At 43.5% G+C, this 23,503-nt stretch overlaps 1 protein-coding gene across 1 annotated transcript in view; it reads right to left on the bottom strand.

Moving 5' to 3' along the window:
• Positions 1–23,503, bottom strand: part of NEURL1 (neuralized E3 ubiquitin protein ligase 1) — a 437,040-nt gene that overhangs the window by 19,388 nt on the left and 394,149 nt on the right. Inside the window, exon 5 of the mRNA XM_086922727.1 lies at positions 21,089–21,229. Coding sequence (XP_086778853.1) covers positions 21,089–21,229 — 141 coding nt within the window. The remainder of the gene's footprint in view (positions 1–21,088; positions 21,230–23,503) is intronic.

Below are 23,503 nucleotides of genomic sequence, written 5' to 3'. Positions count from 1 at the left end.
CCTTCAAGTCAGCTCCGACTCCCGCCGCCGTTCAGTTCTTGAATTCGTCATCAGACTCGTCACGCAGGAAGCCAGGCAGCCTCCCTCCCCTCCGGCTCCACCACAGCACAGCGCTGTGATTGGTTTGGCCGGCTGCCCCAACACCACGTCATTTCTCTGTATGCTGCAGCATACAGAGAACAGGGAGAGTGGGAGGGGTTACCCGAGGGCAGGGGGGAGCGTCTTTCCCTGCTGTTATTAATACAGTTAATACTGTCTGTTTGGACAGCCTCTCAGGCTGCCAAACAGACAGTATTAACAACAGTGGTGAAAACCACTCCCCCCTGCCCTCGAGTAACCCCTCCCACTGTCTCAAGCAGGAACTTCTGCTTTCTCGCTGTGCGAGAAGGCAGAAACAAATGGTAGTTCTCTACTATTTGTTTCTGCCTTCTCGCACGGCGAGAAAGCAGTGGGGCGGCGCCCAAACGCCCCCATGGAGGATCCGCCTCTGCTAAAGACTGCTCCAAATGCAGAGAGGGAAGAAGTTAAACAAACCTTGCATGGTAAAAACATCCTAACCTGGCTGTTGCGAAATACCCACCCATTAACACTTAAAACTAGAAAAATGGTTGTTGCATACAGATGTTGGCTTAAATGCATAGTACTTATACCTTCCATCTGCCAATTTGCTCACTATCGACAGTAAGAGATTCTGAAGGGCGGAGCAACACGGATCCTAGGACAGAAGCAGGGGTGCTTTTCACCAAGGACCTCTATGATGAGGTAGAATTAAGGTCATTCCAAGACTTAAGGGACACAACTGGGTTACCAGTAGAGCGCTTCCTAGAGTATAACAATACAACATGTTATCTGTACCCACTGGGGCCTGGGATATTCTGAGCCAACCGCATCACTGCCCCTTCAAACTAAACTAATACACTGCAACTCGTGCAAAAGTAGTTATTGCATTGTATAACACTTTGCCTACACAACAATACACAAAAGAATTGCCTGCTGGAAAAAGGTGGCCAACCGATCTCGCCATCGTGCTGACCAACAAACGATAGGTAGGTGCGAAAATACTACTGAGAGAGATCTCCAGAAATCCATGATTCTGCGTCATAATTTAACTATCTACACAAGATCTACCTGAAGCCAAGACTTGTTCAACAAATGTTTTCGGGGGCCCCATGGTAATATCCTAGATGTTATTGAGATGCCGGTTTCTATCATATGGTCCAAGACTGCCTCGTGCTTCAACACACATGGACGGAAGTGGCTGGATCTAGTAAACCTCATTATACCATTCACCCTGAGTTCGTCCTTCTGGGTCTGAGGCTCAAAACTAAGAGGGATGGATATATCCGCATGTTCATTGACTTGGCTTTGGTACTTTTTAGTAGGCAAATAGCAATTCCCTAGGGTAGAGGATTTGGCCTAACAGCTAGAACAGTCAACATCGAAGCTAGGGAACTGCTTTCGAGTCTCGGCAGGGACGCTCAACATCCTGTGATTTTAGACAAATCACTAAATCTCCTTGCACCTAAAAAAAAATGAATGTGTCCTCTTGTAACAAAACTGGTGCTCATGTAAAGTGCTCTGATACCTGATAACTTTTGATCGAGTTTGCGCTATATAAATCTCTTTAAAGTTTTTTTAAAAGGCCAGTGCGGCGCCTGACACATAGCGCTGGTTACGGAAAGTTTTCAAATGGGCCAAGGCGGAGTCGGAAGCTAATACCAATACCCTACTGCTGAGTGGAAGGGGTCTAAATGGCGCTACTTGGGACATATATCTTAGGAAACTGGAGCAAAGTGATGAGACACCACCTTGAGAAGCTAAATAAAGCTAGTCATGATTGCTGTGTACCAAACAGTTGCATCCCTAAAACCTGCAAATACTGTAAACTTTGTTAATCACCGTAGATGAGACACTGTGTCGCCCAAGGGCAGGTTTAAGTGGGCCGGGCCTCGCCGGTGCTGAGCACCGGCAGTTTTTTAAAGGAGGCCTCGAAACGTTTCTCTATCGGGCTCTGTTTTGTTCCCTGGCACAGGCGGTCTGTTTTTTTCCAGACTGCACTGACAGCAGCCACATCGATGTGCACGTGCTCACACTGCTCATTTCTCACTAGTGGAGATGTTAGGGCATGATGTCATGCCAGGTGAGCGTTGTAGGGGAAGGGAAATCCTTGAAAGAGTCGTTTTCTCTCTGAATTTCCCTTCTCTTTTTGAAACCCAGGAGCAGCAACATTGTGGGGGTGATTGTCGTGGTGTCACCAGGGCTTTAATTGGAAGCTTTTTCAATATTATTTGTAACAAGCCTTAGTTGTTGCTTATTTATCTTATGCAACTAAGAACCATTCACAAAAGCCAATAGTCCTAACTAGTAGGTATGGTGTTACTTGTTGTATCATATATCTGGATGCAATGACTGAAACAGCAAAATACTAGTCGGGCGACACACTATGCTAAGTACAAATTTTTAGCTTACATGTTTTTAAGCCCTTAATTCAATTGACCACACCCCTTTGAGAGACCCCCAAGTTTTTTCATCCCACTTGAAGCCCTGCCCAAGGGCATGTCAATACGTGAATCTAATGCGTGTTTGAACACATTGGGGCATATTAGCAAGAACCTCGTTAAAATTATTGCTGTTTTAGTGGCAGGAAACTGCTGCTAAAACGGCGATAATGGGCTTGCTAATATGCGTTATAGAATTCCAATAGAAGCCCAGGTTAGATGTCCTGCACATCTAACCTGGGCTTCTTTTGAAATTCTATAATGCATATTAGCAAGCCCATTATCGCCGTTTTAATGGTATCGCCGTTTTAGCAGCAGTTTCCTGCCGCTACAACGGCAATAATTTTAACGAGGTTCTTGCTAATATGCCCCTTTGTTTTCATATGCTTCTGATTGGATACAGATGGCTGGAGATAATCGGTCTTTGTTCAATGGCGAGTCCTGCCAAGAACTTGTGGTTTGACTATCAATGGCGATGCCAGGGAATGAGCCCATTTTGCTTGTTGTCTTATTTTCACATTAGTCTAAAATCTAATCATGAACTACCCAAACAAGCATTTGCAATGCAATAGGTCTCGCATTTGCGAGATTTTGAGCTATTGGCATTGTAAATGACAAAGCCTTTAATTTATGTCTTTAAAAAATTTGCAATGATGAAAGGCATTGTCATTTAAAATACCAAAAGGTCAAATGCAATTGCAATTTAGTAACAGTTTGGTGCATTTCTTCCACTTGCAGTACTTTTAGTAAATGCATAACGTACTGAAATATAAAATGCAAATGCTTGTTTAAAGCTGTGTGTGAACAAAGGGGACGCCCCGGGCCTTCCACGGCTCAGAGATTACAATGCGATAAGGAAAGATCGTTAGGGCATGCAAATGAGCTCTGTGTCGCAGGGGGAGAGGTCGCGGCACCAGGATAAAGGATGTTTGTGTAAGGCACTCATAGGACAGGCGGGGAACAAAAACGAAAACAACACCTTACATCAGCTTGGTTCTTGGACTCCGCAGCCTGAGGAGGCGTGCAGGAAGTGCGAAAAACGGGGGCTGCGCAGTGTGCAGACTGGGGGGGGGGGGGTCAAGCAATTCAAGAGAGAACTAACAACCACGGCATTCCACTGATCCCGTCCCCCAAAAGCCTGCAGTGAGACTCGAGAAGCCGGTGGCATTACCGCCTCGTGTGCTTGTGAGGCGCTTCAAGGCTCCCCTTTCATTTGTTTCACAGACAATCGTCACAGTTCACGCGCCAGTCATGAGGTTTCACTGACCTGTGTGGAGCCCAAACAGCAGCGTGACAACGCATAGGTTTCAAATAGTTTGGAGAAATGAATCTGGAACAATCCTTTCCATAATAAGAGGGCACGTGGAGTAGCTGTATTCACTTAAAAGAGGCAATGAGAAGAGTGCAGTCGCAGCAGATCCCCAGACAACGCCTACAGTCGCCGCATATTCAACCTATTCAAGAAGCCTTACTCGGAACGAACTTCTTCATGCAATCACGAAGTAATACGTATGCGCGCACCCACTCGCCAGACTGCACACATGTGCATGCAATCTCCACACTGTCGACTTGATCGTATAATCTCAGAGCCCACCGTGGGTTAAGGTCACCGACCCCGTGCAATCCATCCTCTTTAAAATAAAAATAAAAACACCTGAAGCAGATCACCTTTCTTTAGAGAACAACGTTGGGAAATTGTGACATTCAGTTAAGCCTGAACGGGCGCCGTGTTTACTAAAGAAAACAGGGCGCGCGCCTCCTGCTGTGGGCTGAGATGACACAGTGTGCATCAAGTTCTACGGCATTGCTATCCCTCTTACAGGACTTCATAGGTCAAGAGAAATCGGTTCTGAAAGGATGTAGACTGTTTTTCATCTTTTTATTTTTATGTATTTTGGTTATCCACTTTAGGACCAAAAACTACCTCAGCTGTAAGTAGGGTGGCACCATTTTCACGTTATATAGCCACATCTCCTTTTGAGATAAATGTGGCTTGTATTCACTGAAGCAGCCGAGGGCGTCTTACAAGAGGAGAAACCCAAACAGGAACAAGTCCCCGCCGGGCCGCCGCGCTGCCTGCGACGACCCGGAAGCAGTTGGGCAGCCGGCCAATCCCATCGCGGCCCCAACTGGAATTCCCGCCCCATCGCGGCGAGAGACAGAGTGAGAGAAACTAATGCCCGAGGAGCCACGAAGGCTCCTGATTGAGTCCCGGTCCCGAGATGGGGGACCGGGTGAAGAGCGGCCGGGGGCTCTCATGTGGTGAGAGAGCCCCGCAAAGCGCTACCGCTGCCCGAGAGGCAGAACCGCCGCCCTGCACCGCCAGAACCGGTGAGTGTGTTGAGGGAGAGGAGGGGCGTCGGGGCACATTGCCGGTGCCCGCGTGTGTCTGTTTGAGTGTGTCTGTGCGTGCGTATGTCTGTCTGTGTGCGCGTGTGTCTGTTTAAGGGGGGTGCGTGTGTGTATGCAGTGTGTGTATGGCTGTGTATGTGCGCATGCGTGAGTGAGGCTTTCTTTGCGCATGGGAATATGAGGCACGGCGACGTGCGCGCTCACGAGGTACAATCTCGGCAAGAAAAAGCGCGTGGCACTTTGGTGTCCACATTCCCCTAAAAGTAACAACATAAGTTGTCTCGCCCTAGACAGCAAAGCTTTGCTTTGCTTTCGTCAAGGCGAGACCTAAAAACGAGCATATTCCAACATTACTGTTTAAATGGATTACCAAAGATGTTCAGCCTAAAGACTCAAAATAATTCTGATATTTAAATCTATGAAATACCGGGGAACTGCTGTGCCACAGTTTTCATGGACGTATGGTGCAGCGGCGGCCTTCTTATTTGGTGACATAATCATTAGCTATGATGATGCGATGGGTTTGTGTTCCTTGCCCAGCCAGCATGCATGTATTTTATTGAGGTGACCATACATAAGAGCCCTATTATGAGTATTGGCATTCCCTTTGTTATGGTGAACGAGCCACTGTCACATTCAGCTGTACAACTGGACTCATTTTGATAATTGTCTGTTTTTTATTTTCGCATAGGTGTCTATTTTGGTCCGCATTGCAAACAAGTCTGTATGGGTAATATGAATTAACAGACTAAGGGCCATATGTATCAACATTCCGTTTTGCGATTCCTAAATAGCGATTTTTAAGGAATCGCTATTTAGAAATCGCAAAATGGTATGTATGTAGAAAATCGCTTCTTTTTAGCGATTCCTTAAAATTCCATAATTGCCATTAGCAAATTGCTAATCGCAATTAAGGAATAATTTCCCATTCATTTCTATGGGCCAGGAGGCCCATAGGAATGAAGGGGAAATTGACAATCGCAATTTGCTAATCGCAAATTGTGAATATTTTCAAGGGTGCAGGGGTGTCTCAAGAACACCCTGCTGCACCCCTGAAAATGACATGTGTGTGCATATGGCGCACATACATGCCCTAAGGGCATGTATGAGCGTCACATGGCACCTTTTGATTTTTAAAATAATGCTTTTTTGAAAGAATTCGCAACTTACCACCAGCTAGAAATTGGTGGTAATTTGAGATTCCTTAATGGCATTTTTAAATGTTTTTTTCCTTGATACATTGCATTTAAGGAATCGCAAAATTTGCAATTCCTTAAATGCAATCGTAAAATAAAGAATGGCAAATTTAGCGATTCCTTATTTTGCAACAAAAATGTTTCATACATACCATTTAGCGAAAATGGGTTCGCAAACACCGGAATTCTGCGAATTTCAGCGTTTGCGAACCCATTTTGCCTTGATACATATGGCCCTAAGTTTTATTTTGTTTATACATTAAATATTGCATTGTTTATTTCAGAAATATTTGAGAACCTAAGTCTTACCAGCTTTGTCACGGATGGGGTATAATGAGGGACACTGGAATTAATTGATTCTGTGACGTGCTATATTCCACATAACTATGAATGTGTGGCATGTTTCACATAATCCAGCATGTGCTGCATACTCTGCAGATTTTAACAAAATAAAAATGTTGCCTCTAGCTCAAACAGATCAAATGTTGCAGTGACAAGTGTTGGTGTGCAGTGAAATGCCCGAGGCAAAATTTGACTGGTTACCTACCTTTTAATTGTTTATTGCAGTATTTGGGTGTAGACAAGAAGTGAAACCTTTGTGTTAACACGTGCAAAAATGACAATGTGACAAAGTAATACTATCACTGAATCTGTCACATTATAACCTTTTTTTTTTTTTAACTGCATAGTTCAGTCAATGCTGCCACATAATTTGGTCCTCCCATGTCACGTAAAACCAGTGGCCATGGGTAATCAACTGTATGTAACATTTATAAGTGTGGCAGGTGGACTATTCACGGACACTTCACACAATCCAAGGCCAGACTAGTAAGGCTTAATTTACGTCTAAAAGACGCACGAAACAGCAATAGTAATTTGTATGTCCTAAATATAGTCTGACGGTCAGCTTATTTTCGCTAACAAGCCTGAAGTCAAGTTCAATTACAAATATTTGGAATTGCTAGAGTCCCTTCTTCATTCAAATAAAGCATTTCCGGTTGACTAACATGGTGAGCCATTTGTTACATGTCAGTCTTTAGATGATTAAAAAGGGATGCAAAAAAAATAAATAACACATGCCTGACTAAAACAAAAGTGATGATGGGTGTAGGAAATTGGATTACTGGTTGAGGGCTGTGAGACCCTACTCAAGCAGCAACCACAATTTAGGTCAGAGTGAAACACATGTAAACCCCAAATTAATCTATAATTAACCCTCTGGTAGCGTGGCACAACAGCTGTCAGGCTCAACGTAGAGGCTATCTGTAAAGTATTTATGCAGCACTTCAAACAGTAATAAAGTGAAAACACAACACAAGAAAAATTCCACACCAACTTAGAAAATTAGAAAATTAGAGTACAACCAAAGATATGCAATTTTAAAGATTTAAGTGAAAACAGTGCTAAGAATCACAAAGCACCAAAGTGTGGTTATCTGGTCGGGCCAGCTGGGACAAAGTCACAAGTTCAGGCCAGCTGCAATGAAGCGCGGGTGGATACATGGACCAAGTTAGACCCACTGAACAAAGTACATGAAATCTGTTTTACGAAGCCTTGTAATTTCCCGCATCAAGTCATGTCATGCAATGACAGTTCCGAAGAGCTGCGGGCTGTGATGTGAGTTCCTGTGATGTGAGTTCCTTCGTCAGAGATACATTGTACAGTGGTGGTACAGATGAAGTTGTTGACGGGGCTTGCTATGCGAGGTCCTGCGTTGGTATCCAGGATGCGTCGTGCAGCGCCGGTTCGGAGGAGCTGCAAGCTGCAATGCGAGGTACTCCGTCAGGGATGTGTTGTGCAGTGGTGTTTCAAACGAGCTGTGATGTGAGGTCCTGCGTCAGGTATGTGTTGTGCAGCAGTGGTTTTGAGAAGCTGTGATGCGAGGTCCTGCACCGAGAATACTTAGTGCAGTGGTGTTTCCGATGCGGAGCTACGTTGCGCTGCGTCAGTTCTGCCCAAGAGACCACAGATGGGCTGGCAGAGCACTTACAGGCCCACTTCCAAGGGTTCAGGACTGGGATGGACCTACTTGGGGGACAGGTCTCATAGCAGACAGAGTCCAGGTGCTGGGTTCAGCGTAGTTGGAGCTTTTTTTTGTCCCTGAGGCTCTGATCAGGAGGCCAGTCAACTAGGAATTGGAGTCACTCTGGTCAGCGACGGCTCGTGGAGGGAGTTACGGTGGGGCAGGAGGGTGGGGAGGGGGAGGGGCAGGGTGGAGGTTGCTAAAAACCGGCATATGGATAATTGCAGGTAAGTAAACAATTTAATTAATAAAACGAATTTCGTAGTGCGCCTTGCATCGCAAAATGCAATGCAGTGCGAGCTACGAAATTCGTTTTATTAATTAAATTGTTTACTTACCTGCAATTATCCATATGCCGGTTTTTAGCAACCTCCACCCTGCCCCTCCCCCTCCCCACCCTCCTGCCCCACCGTAACTCCCTCCACGAGCCGTCGCTGACTCTGGTGGTCCTGGGTTCAAGATGCAGTTCCAGTCCTTTTCACTTAAGGAGCACAGGATCTAGGTTTGCCCTATAATGAATTATGTAGCATCATATTTTAATTCGTATAGGATGTATTCTGGAAAAAATTGTATTGTTTTGTGTAATCTTTTATGGTTATTCTTAACCGAAATAAAGAATAAATTAAATTAAGTAGAATAGCAGCAATCCTCCTTGTAGTTGTGAGGATCGATCGCCACTGTCCCGGTGTAGGCAGGTCATTCCTGGGTTCCAGTGGAGGTCAGAAGGTTGATTTTAAGAGAACTCCGCTCAGATGGAGCCAGCTGGTAGCCAGGTGGTTCTGTTTGCATAGGCAGTAAGTTATATCCTTTGTGGCGGAATTCTAATATGGTGCCGCCTATTAGGAAGATAGGGGTTAGCACTCTAGTTTATTTTCTGCTTGACCGTTTGAGGATTATCGTGCACCTGTGATGCAGCACACTTCAACTGTTGTTTCTGTGGGAGAAGAAGCATATTGAGAGGCGCTCCTGACAGAAGTTTCTTTTCAGCAAGGATTCTTATCGCTTGCTATCAGTTCGAGTATCCAGCTTATCAAGCTTCAGTGAGGTCTGTAGAATTTTTACTATTTTCTTCCGCGAAGCGTCGCAAGATATCCAGGTACCGCTGTTATTGGAACCATAGCTCTTGGGTCTCAGGCCATCGTATGCCATACTGTGAACATTTTCATAGAGACTATTTAGTTACCCTAGAAGAGATACCACGTCTCCTGAAAGCAGTAAGTGTGAAACACAAAGACTTACTGGAATAAGGTTGCGCTTGCCTTAGCGTAATCTCTTGGATTAATCAACTAAGCAACTAAAGTTTACTAATAGCGTGCAGTAAATTCTTATCTCTGTGCACTAAAACCTATCATCAACTAACAGAGTTCAAACTGAATAAGATGCTTATCTGCAAGTAAATATAAACATATATACATATATATATATTTTTACTTACCACCTTTAACGTCTTCGTTCCCGTTAATGAAGCAGCTTCTTAAGAAAGAGTGACTAGAAGGTTACTACAGGAACAGCTATATTCAAGACAATTATATTGCAAGAACATAATGCCAATTTTGGTAGAGAGAGAGGCAAATTCCACTGAGTACGCAGGTATAATTATAGTACATAGAATTGTTTGAAGTCCTAGGTTGTTTTAGGAGGGTTGGTCCGGAGTAATTTTGTGCTTTTGTGCAGGAAGTCCAGTGCTGGGATATTCCAGAAGACAAGCACCTCTTCCTAAGTACTGTGGCAGACTTACCTCTGTTCGCAGTGGTGTTTGGGAATTGAGAAATATACATCAGAGTAGAGGAGTCCAGCCTTCGGTCCCCGTGGAAGATCACATATGGTAGGTGCTTCTCACAGTAGTAGGGCAGCACAACAGCCCTTCTGAGTTTTCCATAGGTCCAGAGATGTACTGAAGAGTTGGATCTGAGGGTCCAAAATTTATGTAGGGTGCCAGCTCTGAAGTATGAGAATGTTCTGGCGGTTCCCGTCGGAAAGATATTTGGAATTTCCTGCCATCCTGCAGGGGACTAGTGTTAAACCCATTGTGAGTATGCTGAGGCAGAGCATTTGTGATGTGCAAGTGTTTTAGGTGACAGTTCCTCCCCCCTATCAAGTCAGAGATGGCCCATCCTGCCAACATCTAGTCCCCCTTTGTCTCACTGTCCGGGAGAGACCAAACTTGACTTCCTACCTGCTCCCAACTGAATGTTAGTACTTATTAAATGTAATAAGCCAATCCAATGTTATCCTATGGGGGAGGTATGCCTTGAAGTAGTAAAATATACATTTATGAGTTTTCGGCTACTTAGACATGTAAAACTCCAAAGTAAATGTCAAATTTTTTAATGACACTGGACCTTGTCATATGAACAATTTGGGGCTTACCCTAGGGATGACTTATATGTAATAAAAAAGGAAGGTTTACACCTGGCAACAAGAATTATTTTGCCAAGTTGACATGGCAGTTTAAAACTACACACACAAGCAGCAGTGGCATGCCAGAGCCATGTTTGACAGTCTACTTAAGTGGATGGCACAATTAGTTCTGCAGGCCCACCAACAGAATTTAATTTGCAGACCCTGGGTAAATGTAATACCACTTTAATAGGGACTTAGAAGTAAATGAAATGTGCCAATTGGGTGGAAGCCAATGTTACCATTTTATTTATTTATTTATTTAAAGAGTTTTATATAGCACTGGCTAGACCCGAAGGTATCAGGGCGCTTTACATGAGAATCAACAATGTTACAGAAAATTATCAACAATTACACAATTGCATCAAAAAATAGGCAATACAATTTGGAGAGGAGAGAAAGGAGAGAGAAAAGTAGTGGATGGGGTAGGGAGGAAGGGAGGGTAAGGGAACAGACAACAATGAGAGACTAAAAGGAAGTCTGTCTAAAGACCGACTGGGTAGGTGACGACCAAGGCGGGAATCCAGGGTCCATCTCCCCTATAGCTAAACCAGGTAGCTCCATCGGCCATCAGACAAAATAGTTCAGTCTCAATAGATTGAGAGAGGAGAGAAGGAGAGACATAAGTAGAGGGAGGATGCGGGAAGAGACGACAGGAGAGACGAAAGGAAGTCTGTCTAAAGACTGACTGGGTAGATGACGTCCAAGGATGGAATCCCCGGCCTGTCTCCCCTATAGCTAAACCAGGTAGCTTCATCGATCGAGCATCAGACAAAATAGCTAGATCTCAATTGACGAGGGAAAATTCACAGATAAACAGAGTGGGGACTAAGGGCCAGGAAAGGTAAGGGCAAAGGTCAGTAGCAGGAAAGCGAAGTAGAGCGAAGAGGGGTAGGGGGTAGGGCGAGGAGGGAAATAAGGTCAGGAGATACGCAGGAGGGTTTGATTGGGGCCGTCATTTTAGGCAGGTACAGTCAGTATTTCAGGAGCAATCACAGTGTGGGGTATCACTGTAGGTCATCTCGGCAAGGTGGGGGGACCATGCAGCAATGCGTTCCAAGCCTCCCTCAGAAGTTCCTGTACTCCTGTACTTCGAAGCAATGGGGAAATGTTTGGCAGGCTTCTGCACTATCAGGTCAGAAGTACGCGGCTGAGTAGTGTTCTCCAAAAATGCAGCTTCAATTGCTGATATCTCCAGGCTAATTCAGGTATTGCCATGTGCAACAGGGCAGCCCACCTCTAGGAGGCTCGTAAGGTGTCAGTCCGGGTGCCATGGATAGGTGCAGCAGTAAGTTCTTGATTGAGCAAGGCAAAATTGCTGACTTTACTGAGAAACATGGGCCTAGATTAATAGTACTAGTTGTTGTTACTTTAAATAGGAACATTGTTTGGGTCAGATTACAAACACAAAAGATGTGGAATGTCAGCTTTCCACTAAGTGGGCGCCATCCTAAATGCAGGAAGAACATATTCTACAATGTTGTGCTCAGATGCGATCATTGTCATACCCAGACAAGAAAAGAAAGCTGGTAAGCAAAGAGTTAATGATCTGGCACGAGTGAGGCACAGCGATATCTGCCTAGATGTGTGCACGATTGAAAAGGGACTGTCAAGGTGCGAGCGCAATTAGTGTGGTCGCCATTTTGGGGTCAGGCAGCGTTGAGGGATCGATAACCCCGGAGCTCGTTTTGAGCTTAAAAGGTAAGAAATAGTTGATTACCTTTAATAGAAGTTGGCCCTCGTTTAGGGGAGCATCTGCTCAGGATGGGATCTGGAGCTCCGTCAGGCTGTTAACACCACAGTCGGAACACCCGGGACTCTGCCAGAGCGTGTCAGCACCGGAGGAGTAAGCACACACTCTTTAACACCAGTTAGCAGTGGTAAAGTGCACAGGGTTTTAAGGCCATCAAAACTGGAGGAGTAAGGCAAAAGGTTTGGGGGAAGACCACCCATAGGCTGGCAGGAAACACAAATTCAAAGATTTTTGCTGGGTCCACAAAAAAACATTTATATGGGATTAAGATGTCTTTACATTGCAAATTAGATTAAATTGACTCCTCTCCGCCTTTCTAATTGGAGTCCTAATTCTATGAGTATTAACTCATCTAGGAAACAGCAGCCTAGTCCTAAAATATTTTTAATTATTAAGGCTAACACTGTGTTTCCCCAGTCACTGATATTAATGATTCTCCTTCTTGTAGCTATAGTTAAGGACTGGACCAAGCTGACTGCCTGTTTAATCTGTTTTATGTCAAAACAGACATACATTCCTAATCCAAGAAAAACTTGATGTTATGTGTTTTTAATGTGCACAGACTCATCCATGTAGTCCCTGTTACTGGGCTCCAGGCAGCACAAGGGAGTTCATGGATAGCTGTTTGAGTCCACGCTTTGGCAGATAATTCTACTGCAGCAGACTTCCATGCCTCATCCAGTCACAGGTAGTTCTTCCTCCTCTAAGTCAATGGTACATCTCCATCCTCTGTTTCTTGAAGCATACCCTGAAATCTATAGTGGTAAAGGAATCCAAGGAGCACCCTAAATGAATATCTTTCCACAGGCTTTCTCTCCCGAAGAAGAGTGCGGCCAAACATCAACGTGGGGTGTACTCCATCCCATTAGGCCATCAGAAGCCAGTGTGGATGGCTGCCTGACCTTAAGAAGGCAGTGGCCTGGCATTAGGCCATGAATGTGTTTCACATCAGACTGATTAGGGAAACCATGAATGCAGAAACTGCTTCAAGGTATTTACCTTGCTGGACTTGTTCAGCAGAGTAGCCTACATAGTTTCACAACAGACACTGTTTGCAGAGCTGGCACCAGTCCTCCAGATCTTCTTTAGGACATGCACAGTATGATTGACTACTGAAGAGGCAGAGTGTACTTCTTCACATCCTCCAGCGACATTTCTGCAGCATCAACTGGAACTAAGACCATGCAGAGCCAGAGGTAGTGCCTTTTCCATTCGATGTGCCACTCGTTGATGATCAAATTGTAGAATGAAAATCAACAATTCAAGGAGCATGAATATTTGACAGCTGCTTGTAGTGAACAAGCATTAGAGATGCATGCTTCCGAAGGTGACGAAGAAAAGAAAAGTAATGATGGCACTTCTAAGGAAAGTATCTCCTCTTTTTAATTTTTTTTTCTATTTTAATTTTCAATCCATAACAAGCAAAAATGCAATACAGAATTTATTAGAAAGGTGTTTCAAAACAGATCAGGTGTTAAAACAAACAGTTCATCCACATGGTAAAAGCAGAATAAATATACATGGTATAAGATAAGTATATAAAACCTTGCACCAGGAAATGCATATTCAATCTTTCATATGTTCAGTCAAAGTGCCCCATATCTGTATACCCAATTTCCGCCTATGTGACCCTTTAAGAGAGTAGAGCCTATATTCAAGATTAAACATAGCGTAAAATCTAGCTCTCCACATCTCAAAAGTAGGAGCTTCCTTCTGCAGCCACATGGAGGCTATACAAATCAGAGCAACGGCTGTGGCTAAAAAGATCAGATAACGGAACGTATGAGCTGGCCGCTCCTCCCTCACGCCATCCTCAATTCCTCACAGCATTATGGGCACTGTGATGTTTAATTCAACCCCTGTTATCTCAAGGAGAAATTTCTCAATGTGCCCCAGAAAGTGAATCAAGTGCCCGCATGTATAGAAGTTATGTAAAATATCTGCCAGCTCTGCGCCACAGCGGAAACACTTCCCATTATTAGCTCTGCCCCATTCAAACATTTTAGCGGGTGTGATAGAGGTTAACCAATGTCTGATAATGCAGTGCCTGGAAATTAGCAGACATTAAAATCCTCCCTGCAATGTCAATAGAGTGCTTCACACGGAGACCATGACACCCCAATCTATTATCCCACTTAAGATTTTGGGCATCTAGATCATCCCTCTGTATATCAAGCAAAAAGTTGTATAAAACACCAATGCACGCTTTACTCCTCTCTGCCTTTTACATAGGGAGTCGCAAATTTGTAAAAACTTAAAAAACTCTGTTTTAGGCAGATGATGTTTATCAGCTAATATTGCATAAGATAAAAGGCCCCCTTCATTATTAAAATTCACCTATTTGTGAGATCTCTTTGTTTCTCCATCTATCTACAGTCCTATCCCAAAAAACAGTCGGAAGTAAAACTGATGCAGATGTGGGTGTATAATGTGAAACCCCTTCAATCTGAAAACACCTCTGTATGACCTTCCAAACCTTAAAAGCAGTTGTTAAAACCTTAAACCAAGTTTTTTAATAATACCTATAGTCCAGCATCTTAAATAAACAGTTCTTGGCTTCAGCACCCAACAGCATCTGATAGATGGATGGGGTTTCAACGATATTGCCGACTTCCTCACCTGTTAATAAGATCTGCATGTTTTGCAGGATACAGGCATAGTAGTACAATGTAAAATCAAGGACTGCCCAGCCACCTTTCTCCCGAGATAGTGTCATAAAACGCATTGCTCTATGGGGTTACCCTTGGGCACATAAAAATATAGCACATATTGATTGAAGCTGTTGTAGCTGGCCCCGGGTAAGCTCTAATGGACTTGATCTAAAATAGTATAATAGTAGAATACTTTGGGCAAAATATTCAATTTAAGAACATTACACCATCCCACCAGCGACCCGTGTAGACACTAAAATCTCTCTAGTTGTTGTCTAACACTGGTGAGAATAGAGCCCCAGTTAACCTCCACCAGTTACTTCAAACAAGTCCTTATTCTGATACCCAGATATGTTGACTCTTTAGTCACCCTGGGATCATCACTAAAGGCTTTGATTTATACAGATAACCTGAGGTTTAGATACATTGAGGTTATAACCTGATATTGAGCCAAACCTGTGCGCAATTTGCTCTATCTCAGGCATAGCTGTAGCAGAGTCAAATGTTCTGACCGCTATGTCATCTGCATAGGCAAGCACACAAAATTGTTCTTGTCTACAGATGACAGGCTTAATCCTAGGGCTCTGATCCCGCATAGTTAAAAAGGGATTGATACATAGTGTGAACAACAATGGGGAGCATGGTCATCCCTGCATTGTGCTTCTAGAAATGCGTACCGGTTCAGACTCTAGGCCCATCATCTAATACAACACCTGAACAGCCTTAATAAAGCCAGGGCCAAAACGCAACTGTTGTAGAGCCGCCCATAAAAAGTCCCAAGCAACCCGTTCAAATGCCTTTTCCGGCATCTAATAATATCAGGCCAAACTTGTTGCCTTGAGCGTTGGCTACATCCAAAAGGGTTACAAACCTATTGATGTGGTTAACTGTGCCCCTGTCGGGTATAAACCCATATTACCATAGTAACACTAATGAAGCCAACCGGGATGCCAAGATTTTTGCATAGATTTTCCCGTCACAGGTTAACATGGATATAGGTTGATAAGATGCCAGTATCTGACGGCTTATCCTTTTTAAAAAAAAAAATAATGTTCACCTCATCCCATGATAACGGGTGTGACTCCCAGCTGTGCCTGTTGAAATATGGCCAACATGTCTCCTTTTAATTCCTGAAAAAAGGTTTTATATACCTCCAATGGCAATTTATTGGGATTCGCCGCTTTATCATTAGCTAACATATTTATGGCTTCTGCAAGTTCTTCCATGGTAATAGGTGTGTCCAGGTTAGCTACTTCTTCCTGGCCCAGTCTTTCACGGCTTAGATTTTTCAGCAGGGTCTCGCTTGCCTACCCAGCAGGGTTGTCTCCAGTATATAATCCCTCAAAGAAAGTGTGAAAAACATTCAAGATCTCAACGGGAGTATGTAATGGATTGCCCTGTATATCTGTCATAACATTAATTTTTTGCGCAGCTTACCTTGAGCAAAGCCTTTGCCCCAGGCAACGCCCAGTAACCTCGTCATTCTCATAGCTCTCTTCTTTGTTGAGTCTAAATGTAAGGGCAATTTCCCCTCTCCAATGTAGATTCATTTTAGCCTTACAGCGGGCCATCTCAGTTTGTAGTGAAATGGTGTCAATACCTGCTTGTATTGCCCGTATGAGGTTCTCTTCAGCTATGCATATAGTTCTTGTATCACCAGTTTCAAATGTCTCTGTTTATGCAACCCAAAGCTTAAAACCTCCCCCTAAACCCAGCCTTTAGGGCATCCCATACAAAACCCCATGTGGTCAAGTTACGGTTGATTATCAGGAAGTGCCTAATCCAATTATTCAAATATGCAACAAATACTTCATCCAGAAGCAGTTTCTTTGCAAACGAAAAGGATCTCAAAGTAGGAAATGTACTGATTGCATGAATATCGTAATGCTGTTGAAATTTGAAACATCTAGCCTCACTAGCTTGTTGTGTGGGTGGGAGTAAAATGTAAAACTCAAGTCAGGGTCGCACAAGGCAGCCCAATCGTCGGTCAAGCCATAATCAACGAAAAGTTGTTGTAGAGCTTTAAACACTTTGGGTTTCCCACTCTTATAGCTCTTTATGCCTAACTACAGATCCCGACAACCAAGATGTATATTAAAGTCACCACATAAGATCAAAGTGGTCGGCCATGATGCTAGTTCTAGATTAAGCCACTCCAATGTTGATACTTCATCAAAATTAGACCTGTATACTGAGCACATGGTGCATTTAAGAGCCCCTATTATACATTAAATAATGACCCATCAACCTTGTTTGTCCGCCAATGCTCTTCCCGATCCATGAATCCTGTGTTTAGCTTACACAGCTACCCATCCATTTGTCGTAGATTGCTGTATGTGTGTCAGTAACAAATTGCCTAGTTCAGCTAGGATCTTCCATTTGCCACACGGTATGTGAGTTTCCTGCAGACAAACCAAATCTGGTTGCATCACCCATAGCTCCGCAGCCACCCGTTGTCTCTTCTCACTATTATTTAACCCACACACATTGAAAGAGCAGATACGCAATCCTAAATTAAAAATCCTATCCCCCATAAAATGTCACTGCCTCTCTTCGGTCAATAACCCTACTGCATAACTGCGAACATCCATCTTCTTCAGTCTTCAACATGTCATGGATTTTTAAAACTTTTTCCTCTCCCTCCACCCCACCCCTGTGCTCCCCCCAGTGCACCTAGTGCCACTTGCTCACACCTTTTAGCCCAGAGAAGAATGCCTGTGAGGTAGCATAGATATCCTAAACAATCAGATTGCCGGCAGCCTAAGACCCCATCTATAAAGATTGCAAATATTCTTTGGCCTGCAGTTCTGAAGTAAAGAACCGAGTTTGCTCATTATGTATAACCATCAATTTAGCTGGGTTAAGCAAGAAGGCTTGAGCCCCCTTGCCTTGAAATGTGGAATTGAGCTGCCGCAACTGCCATCTTTTCTCCACCGTCTGGTGGCAGAAATCAGGTCTAACAAAGAATTCTAACTCTTTTCCAGTTTTCTTTCTATCTGGGCGTGCATATTCATATACTGCCTGACATGCTAGGAAGTTATTAATTGAAATAAGGATTGCTCTAGGTCTAGGAGTGTTTTGTCCTTGTCTTGTATGTTGTATAAATGGGAATCGATATGCTCTCCAATCCCATTGCGAAAGTTCCGTAAAAGCCTCAGAGAAGAGATCGATGATGAATTTACTAGCATCCTGTCCTTCTGCACCCTCTGGGATCTCCAAAACTCTCAGATTATTTCGCTAAATGCAATTTTCGAGGTCTGTCGACTTCCATTGTGTCTCATTTTTTGATGATCGCAATGCTTCTGTTACCACCTTTTGAGATGCCAGTTCATCTTCCGGATTAGAGATCCGGGCTTCTGCCTCATTGAATCTTTCTGCGAATTCTGAACAAGATTTTGCAATCCATTTAACAGAGTTCTGGAATTTACGACAAGCTCCTAGGGTCCATTGACTCTCAGTGCATGTCTCCTCTCTGTGGGCCATTATGGTCTGGTAGATGACAGCCAATGAAATACCCCCTGGTTTCTCCAACGTGTTCTCCCTTGACTGATTAGATGCAGACCCCCCACCTGCCCCAAGTTCGGCTGAAAAGGAGGAGTCCCATAGCATGGCATCGGCGCCTCCAACAAGCGTACTGCTTTCAGGTTCGCACCTCTTGTAAACTGTCCATGGGCTGGTTTCTGATGTATCAGTACTTAGGTCTTCAGGGTGGGTGCAGCTTGTCTCACTGTGGCCACTATCTGTGGATCCTCCCCTAGAGAGAGGCCGTACGATTGGCTCCGTCTCATCTCTTGACCAGTCAGAAGGATCGGAGAGGGAAAAGAAGTTGTCACCCGAATCAATTTCTTTAGCCATTCTCTGACATCTTTTGCACCTGTGTTGCCTACGTTAGAGGAATCATGTCTCTGCCCCTCCCCTATGGTGGTCGTATCCAGAACACCTTTACCAATGTCACCAAATCCTATGTGGCTATTCGAGGGGTCCACCATATCAGGTGTGGCACTCCTGTAGCCTTCACCTCTCCCCATATCCATTTTACGAACACTGTTGCTCCCTACTTTACTCAGGGTGTTGGGTCTGCTAGGCAAGTCCATAGCCTGGCAGACTGTATCCTCCTCCACATTTCCCTGATCTGAAGAGGAATCCAGAGATTTGCCAGCCTTCTCTAGCCTGTCAACGATCTAGGATCATTGACAGGGGTGTGTGTTGGGGGCTATGTTGTTTATTCCCTTTCCCTGAGAGAAACAGAGAGAGCACAGTGTGCTTACCGATGTTCTCTCCTGGTGCGCTCTGTCATCTCTCTCTTGCCGATTCTCCCATGCTGCCATTCTTGCCACTGCGATGTTGAATTGAGATGCTTCTTGAGGCTACAGCTAACTCCGCCGGATTGTGCGGCTTCCCTCACCCGGATTTCGGAGGCATTATCGCCATTCGTACCACCAGGTAAGCCCTGCCCCCACTCCGTGAGCATTTCCCTCCTGTAGGCGAAGCACAGCAGAGACGCAGAGACCCAGAGGAGCACCACACCAGTGCAAGGAGCCGTAGCACCGAAACCCGCAATATCTGCAGGACGCTCCAAAGCCTGCTGAGCCAAGAAGGCTGTAAGTTAGTTTACTGCATTTTGATCCAGGGGGCTTTAAAAAGCAAATGCGGGGAGAGGGGTCCGGAAGCTCGGTCTCAAGCGACCGGCAGTGCGGGCACCATCTTGTCTCAGGAAAGTATCTCCTCTTTATATGACAGTGAGGGAAAGAAGCAAAGAAAGCAAAGATTGTGGATTCTGATTCCCTCTGCAATTTATCCAAGGAGGGTTGTGGGGCTTCACTACCAGAAATGACTGGCCTGGTACATTGCGAAGCACCAACCAAGCAAACCATAGCAAAGTCCAAAACACTGAGGCCCACCTCTGCTTATGTGGTTTCTGGTGTAAATAGGAGCCACAAGTTCCTGTCAGCCATTACAAAACACATGAAATTAGTCACATGTTCGCACTTTTTAGCACTGCTGCATAAAAATGATCCATTGAAACTGTGAGCTGATTAACTGCCCTGTGCTTAAGTTTATTTGTGTGTTACCATCTACAATACATTGAAATGACTTACTGAAATAGTTTGAATTGTACTAATTGTGTAAGAAATTAGTTGTAGTTGTTAATATTCTCTCATTTGAACCTATCATCCATTTAAAAAATGGAATGAACTCTCTGCAAACTGGTTATCATGAGTAATACTTTTAAGGTTAGCTACTCTTTTAAGTAACTATTACTAAACTTATAGGGAACTCACTTTGAACAGAAAAAGACACTCCGCCTTTTGCCCTTAGAACCTAACTTCCTTGTATATTAACTTTGCACACTTCGCCTTGTTGCATTGTGAGTGACGCTGCAGGGCCGGACTTACCGTAGCGGGCACCGGGCATTTCCCTAGTGGGGCAGAGGGGTGGGGGCGGTTTTGTGGCCGTGGGGGCAGGTTTTGTTACTGGGTGCCGGTTTTGCAGCAGGGCTGCAATATCGGCCCCCTGTATCAAAAGCAGGATCTGTGTTTTTTACTAGCTGCTGGGAGTCTAAGGTGGGGGGCACTAAGTAGTAACATTTTTAAACGTTTTAATGTGAGAATTGCTGCTTAGTTAATGGAAGTCTCCAGTGCCAGGAGATAATGACAAAATTACACAGTTAATATCTCAAAAAACATTTCACGGCAAGCTCCTCCAATGTGTGACTATGAGCAACTCATGCCACCTATTATTGACCTTTATTCCTCTTAATCGAGCTTAGCTGAGTCAGACTAGCCTTAAGCTCCCGAAAGCCACTTTTCATTTTAGAAAACAGCTTTACCACACTTTTGTGACTCTTTTAGGGACACGGATATATAACCTAGGACAAACTTCAAATAAGCGATTATGCATTCTCACCAGACAAATCTTAATTTCATTTTTATGCATTAATACAGTTTCATCAATGTTGACCATTTTTCTTTGATCTCCTTGAGTGTGAACTCGTAGCCAGCACTCAAGAGTGGCTTTAAAACTTCATTTGCTTTTGGTTTGAATGAAGGAAAAATGCCTCCTACATCCAAAAGTAAGAGCAATTTTCGTAAAAATGTGGCGTTTTTTTATTCTTGCTCTAGAGTTCTCTAGTCACCAGTTAGGCAAATGGTAGATTCACTACTTTAAAAGATGTCCTATTAACATCACTGTGATCATGTAAAGGTGATACTTACCACTGCTGGAACTTCCTTGAAGCCCAGAAGCCATAAGCATCGGATCAGAACCTCCAAGGTCAATGGCTAATGGAAAGTTTGGAGCTGAGGCTGGTGACATTGGGGTAGAGGGACGTCTTAGACCAGTCACCATTGTGGAACCTAAAAAGGGGACACGTATGTATTTTAATGAGAGACATACAAGCAAATGCTAATCACAAACGTATAGTGGCTTGCACATAAAACTGTGAATTACAGAGACAAACGAATGGCTCCCTTCACCACACCTGAGACACATGTACGCACCCCAAACAGGAGGACGACATGTGCAGGTGATTATGGATATCACTTGAGAATCCATAAACAAGAGCGATCAGACATTTGCCAGGTGCCTTTTGTCAGATTCCTAACAGATACAATTCTGCCTTTTGATTATTATTTGGCAAACAAAAAGACCAAAGACACAATGCAAAACCAATCAAACATACACAAAAAAATCTACAGCATAGTATTCACTAAAAACAAATAATATTCAAAAGGACCATCATGAATGATACACACAAATTTGTTAAGAGCTCCGATGTAAATGAATTATATTTTTCATTCATGCTGGATGCTTGCTCATTAACAGAATTACACAGGTTATGCAACTGCACTACTACCAATACCAAGAGAGCAAAATGTTCAGAAACCAAAGGCCTTAGTTAGAGTTTGGCATAGCAAAAGAAATCTACCAAAAAGTGGCATATTATACAACCACTCTTTTTTAGATAATATACAGTCTCAGAACTCTGAATAAAACATATGAACATCATTTTTTGGCAGATGTCACACTTCCACCAACATGTAAAAAACAGACACAAAGTTTGAAGCAGAGCTGACCCCACACATGTTAACATGATGATGTGAAAAATAAACTGTATATGGATTCCAGATATTTCTAGACATACATTTGTGTTTTGTTGGGAGATGTGCCCGATCGAGGGCTAGGTTTAATTTCTGTGGGGTTGGGCATTTTGAACTCCTGCTGGTCACTCGGACCACTTTTAATCCCGGCCATAGTTCTGTAGAAAAATTGTTGTCTAGAGAATTCCATTTTTGATTTAAAATTTAACTTGGGTAGACATTGCTGATCCAGGCCGAATTTTTCTGGATGACATTTTTAAAAATGGCAGACGTGTTGCAGTGATGATGTAATATTTCAGGAACCATGATACCTATGTACTTCCTTTTGCTGTCAAAACATAGGTTTTGGGGGTCAAGTAGTCATATAGAGACAGAAAATAGCTCCTCACAGCAACCCTTTGTTGAAGGAGTTCCAAGATTTTGTGGTTAGCAACACTCTGTCAGGAGGTAAAGATCCTCTGCTACCACCTGCTTCGCTCATATTTACGAATTTTAATCAACGGAAAACCTGAAACAAAAACAATATTAAAATAAATTACCAATATGATGGCACATCCTTATAGAGCCACGATTTGGGAAAATTGCAGAAGGGTTGCTCTGAGGAGTTATATTCTGTCTCTATATAACTATTTGACCCCATGTTTTGACACATAAATGAAGTATACAGGTCTCATGGTTCCTGAAATATTAGCTAAATTACTTCTCTAATGATACAAAAACACAAATCAAAAATGAAAATTTCTGGCCAACAGTTTTTTTTACGGAGGTATATCAAAGGGTTTGCCCTATTTTGGTTGTTTCAAGTCATTTTGGGGCCCTTATTAAAAGTTTCAAGCGCTTTTGCATTAGTGTGTTGAAGCTGAATCACTCTAGTTATTGCAAATAGTACGTCTGTCTGCTAACATGTGCTTAATGGAAAATGTGTTTGATACACCTTTGAAAAGAGCCTGTAAGCATTCCTGTCTAATCCGAGAATGGGCTAGCATGTATTTGAAGTACATAGCTCCTATTTAAAAAAATGTGGGCCAACTACTAGAACAATATGAAAATGACACCAAATGAGCGTGCCGTGACGGATGACAAATAATAAATATACAACTGTATACTACGAGTGTGCTGAAGTTACTGTTCTCTTAAGACATGGCCTCCCCAAGGGAAGTCAAAGGCTGCTCACCAATGATCATTCCACACAACCACACAACTATGTTTACATAGTTTTAGAAAGCATGGATGCATCACTGCTTACTTAATTCGAAGCCTGTGCTGAGGTGAAGATTACGGAGGCTATGTAGTCTTAATTGTACCTCATGCCTCTTTCATTTAACACCCCATACTCCCTGCCCCTTGATCTCACTCTTGCTGGTCCGATTTCTTCCCTTCTTTCTCTGTTTATCACTGTTTTTCAGCCTTTCTTTTCCTCCTTCTTGTTACCTTATGTGTTTTTCTCTCTCTTGCTCTGGATTGGTGTCTGTTGAGGAAAATAAGTGCTGGTCCCAAAAATGAGTGCCGATGGGCCCAACCTGAAACCAC

The sequence above is a fragment of the Lissotriton vulgaris genome, chromosome 5, assembly GCF_964263255.1.
Source record: "Lissotriton vulgaris chromosome 5, aLisVul1.2, whole genome shotgun sequence".
In the NCBI taxonomy this organism is placed as follows: Eukaryota; Metazoa; Chordata; class Amphibia; order Caudata; family Salamandridae; genus Lissotriton; species Lissotriton vulgaris.
This window is presented reverse-complemented; position numbering and strand designations above follow the sequence as displayed.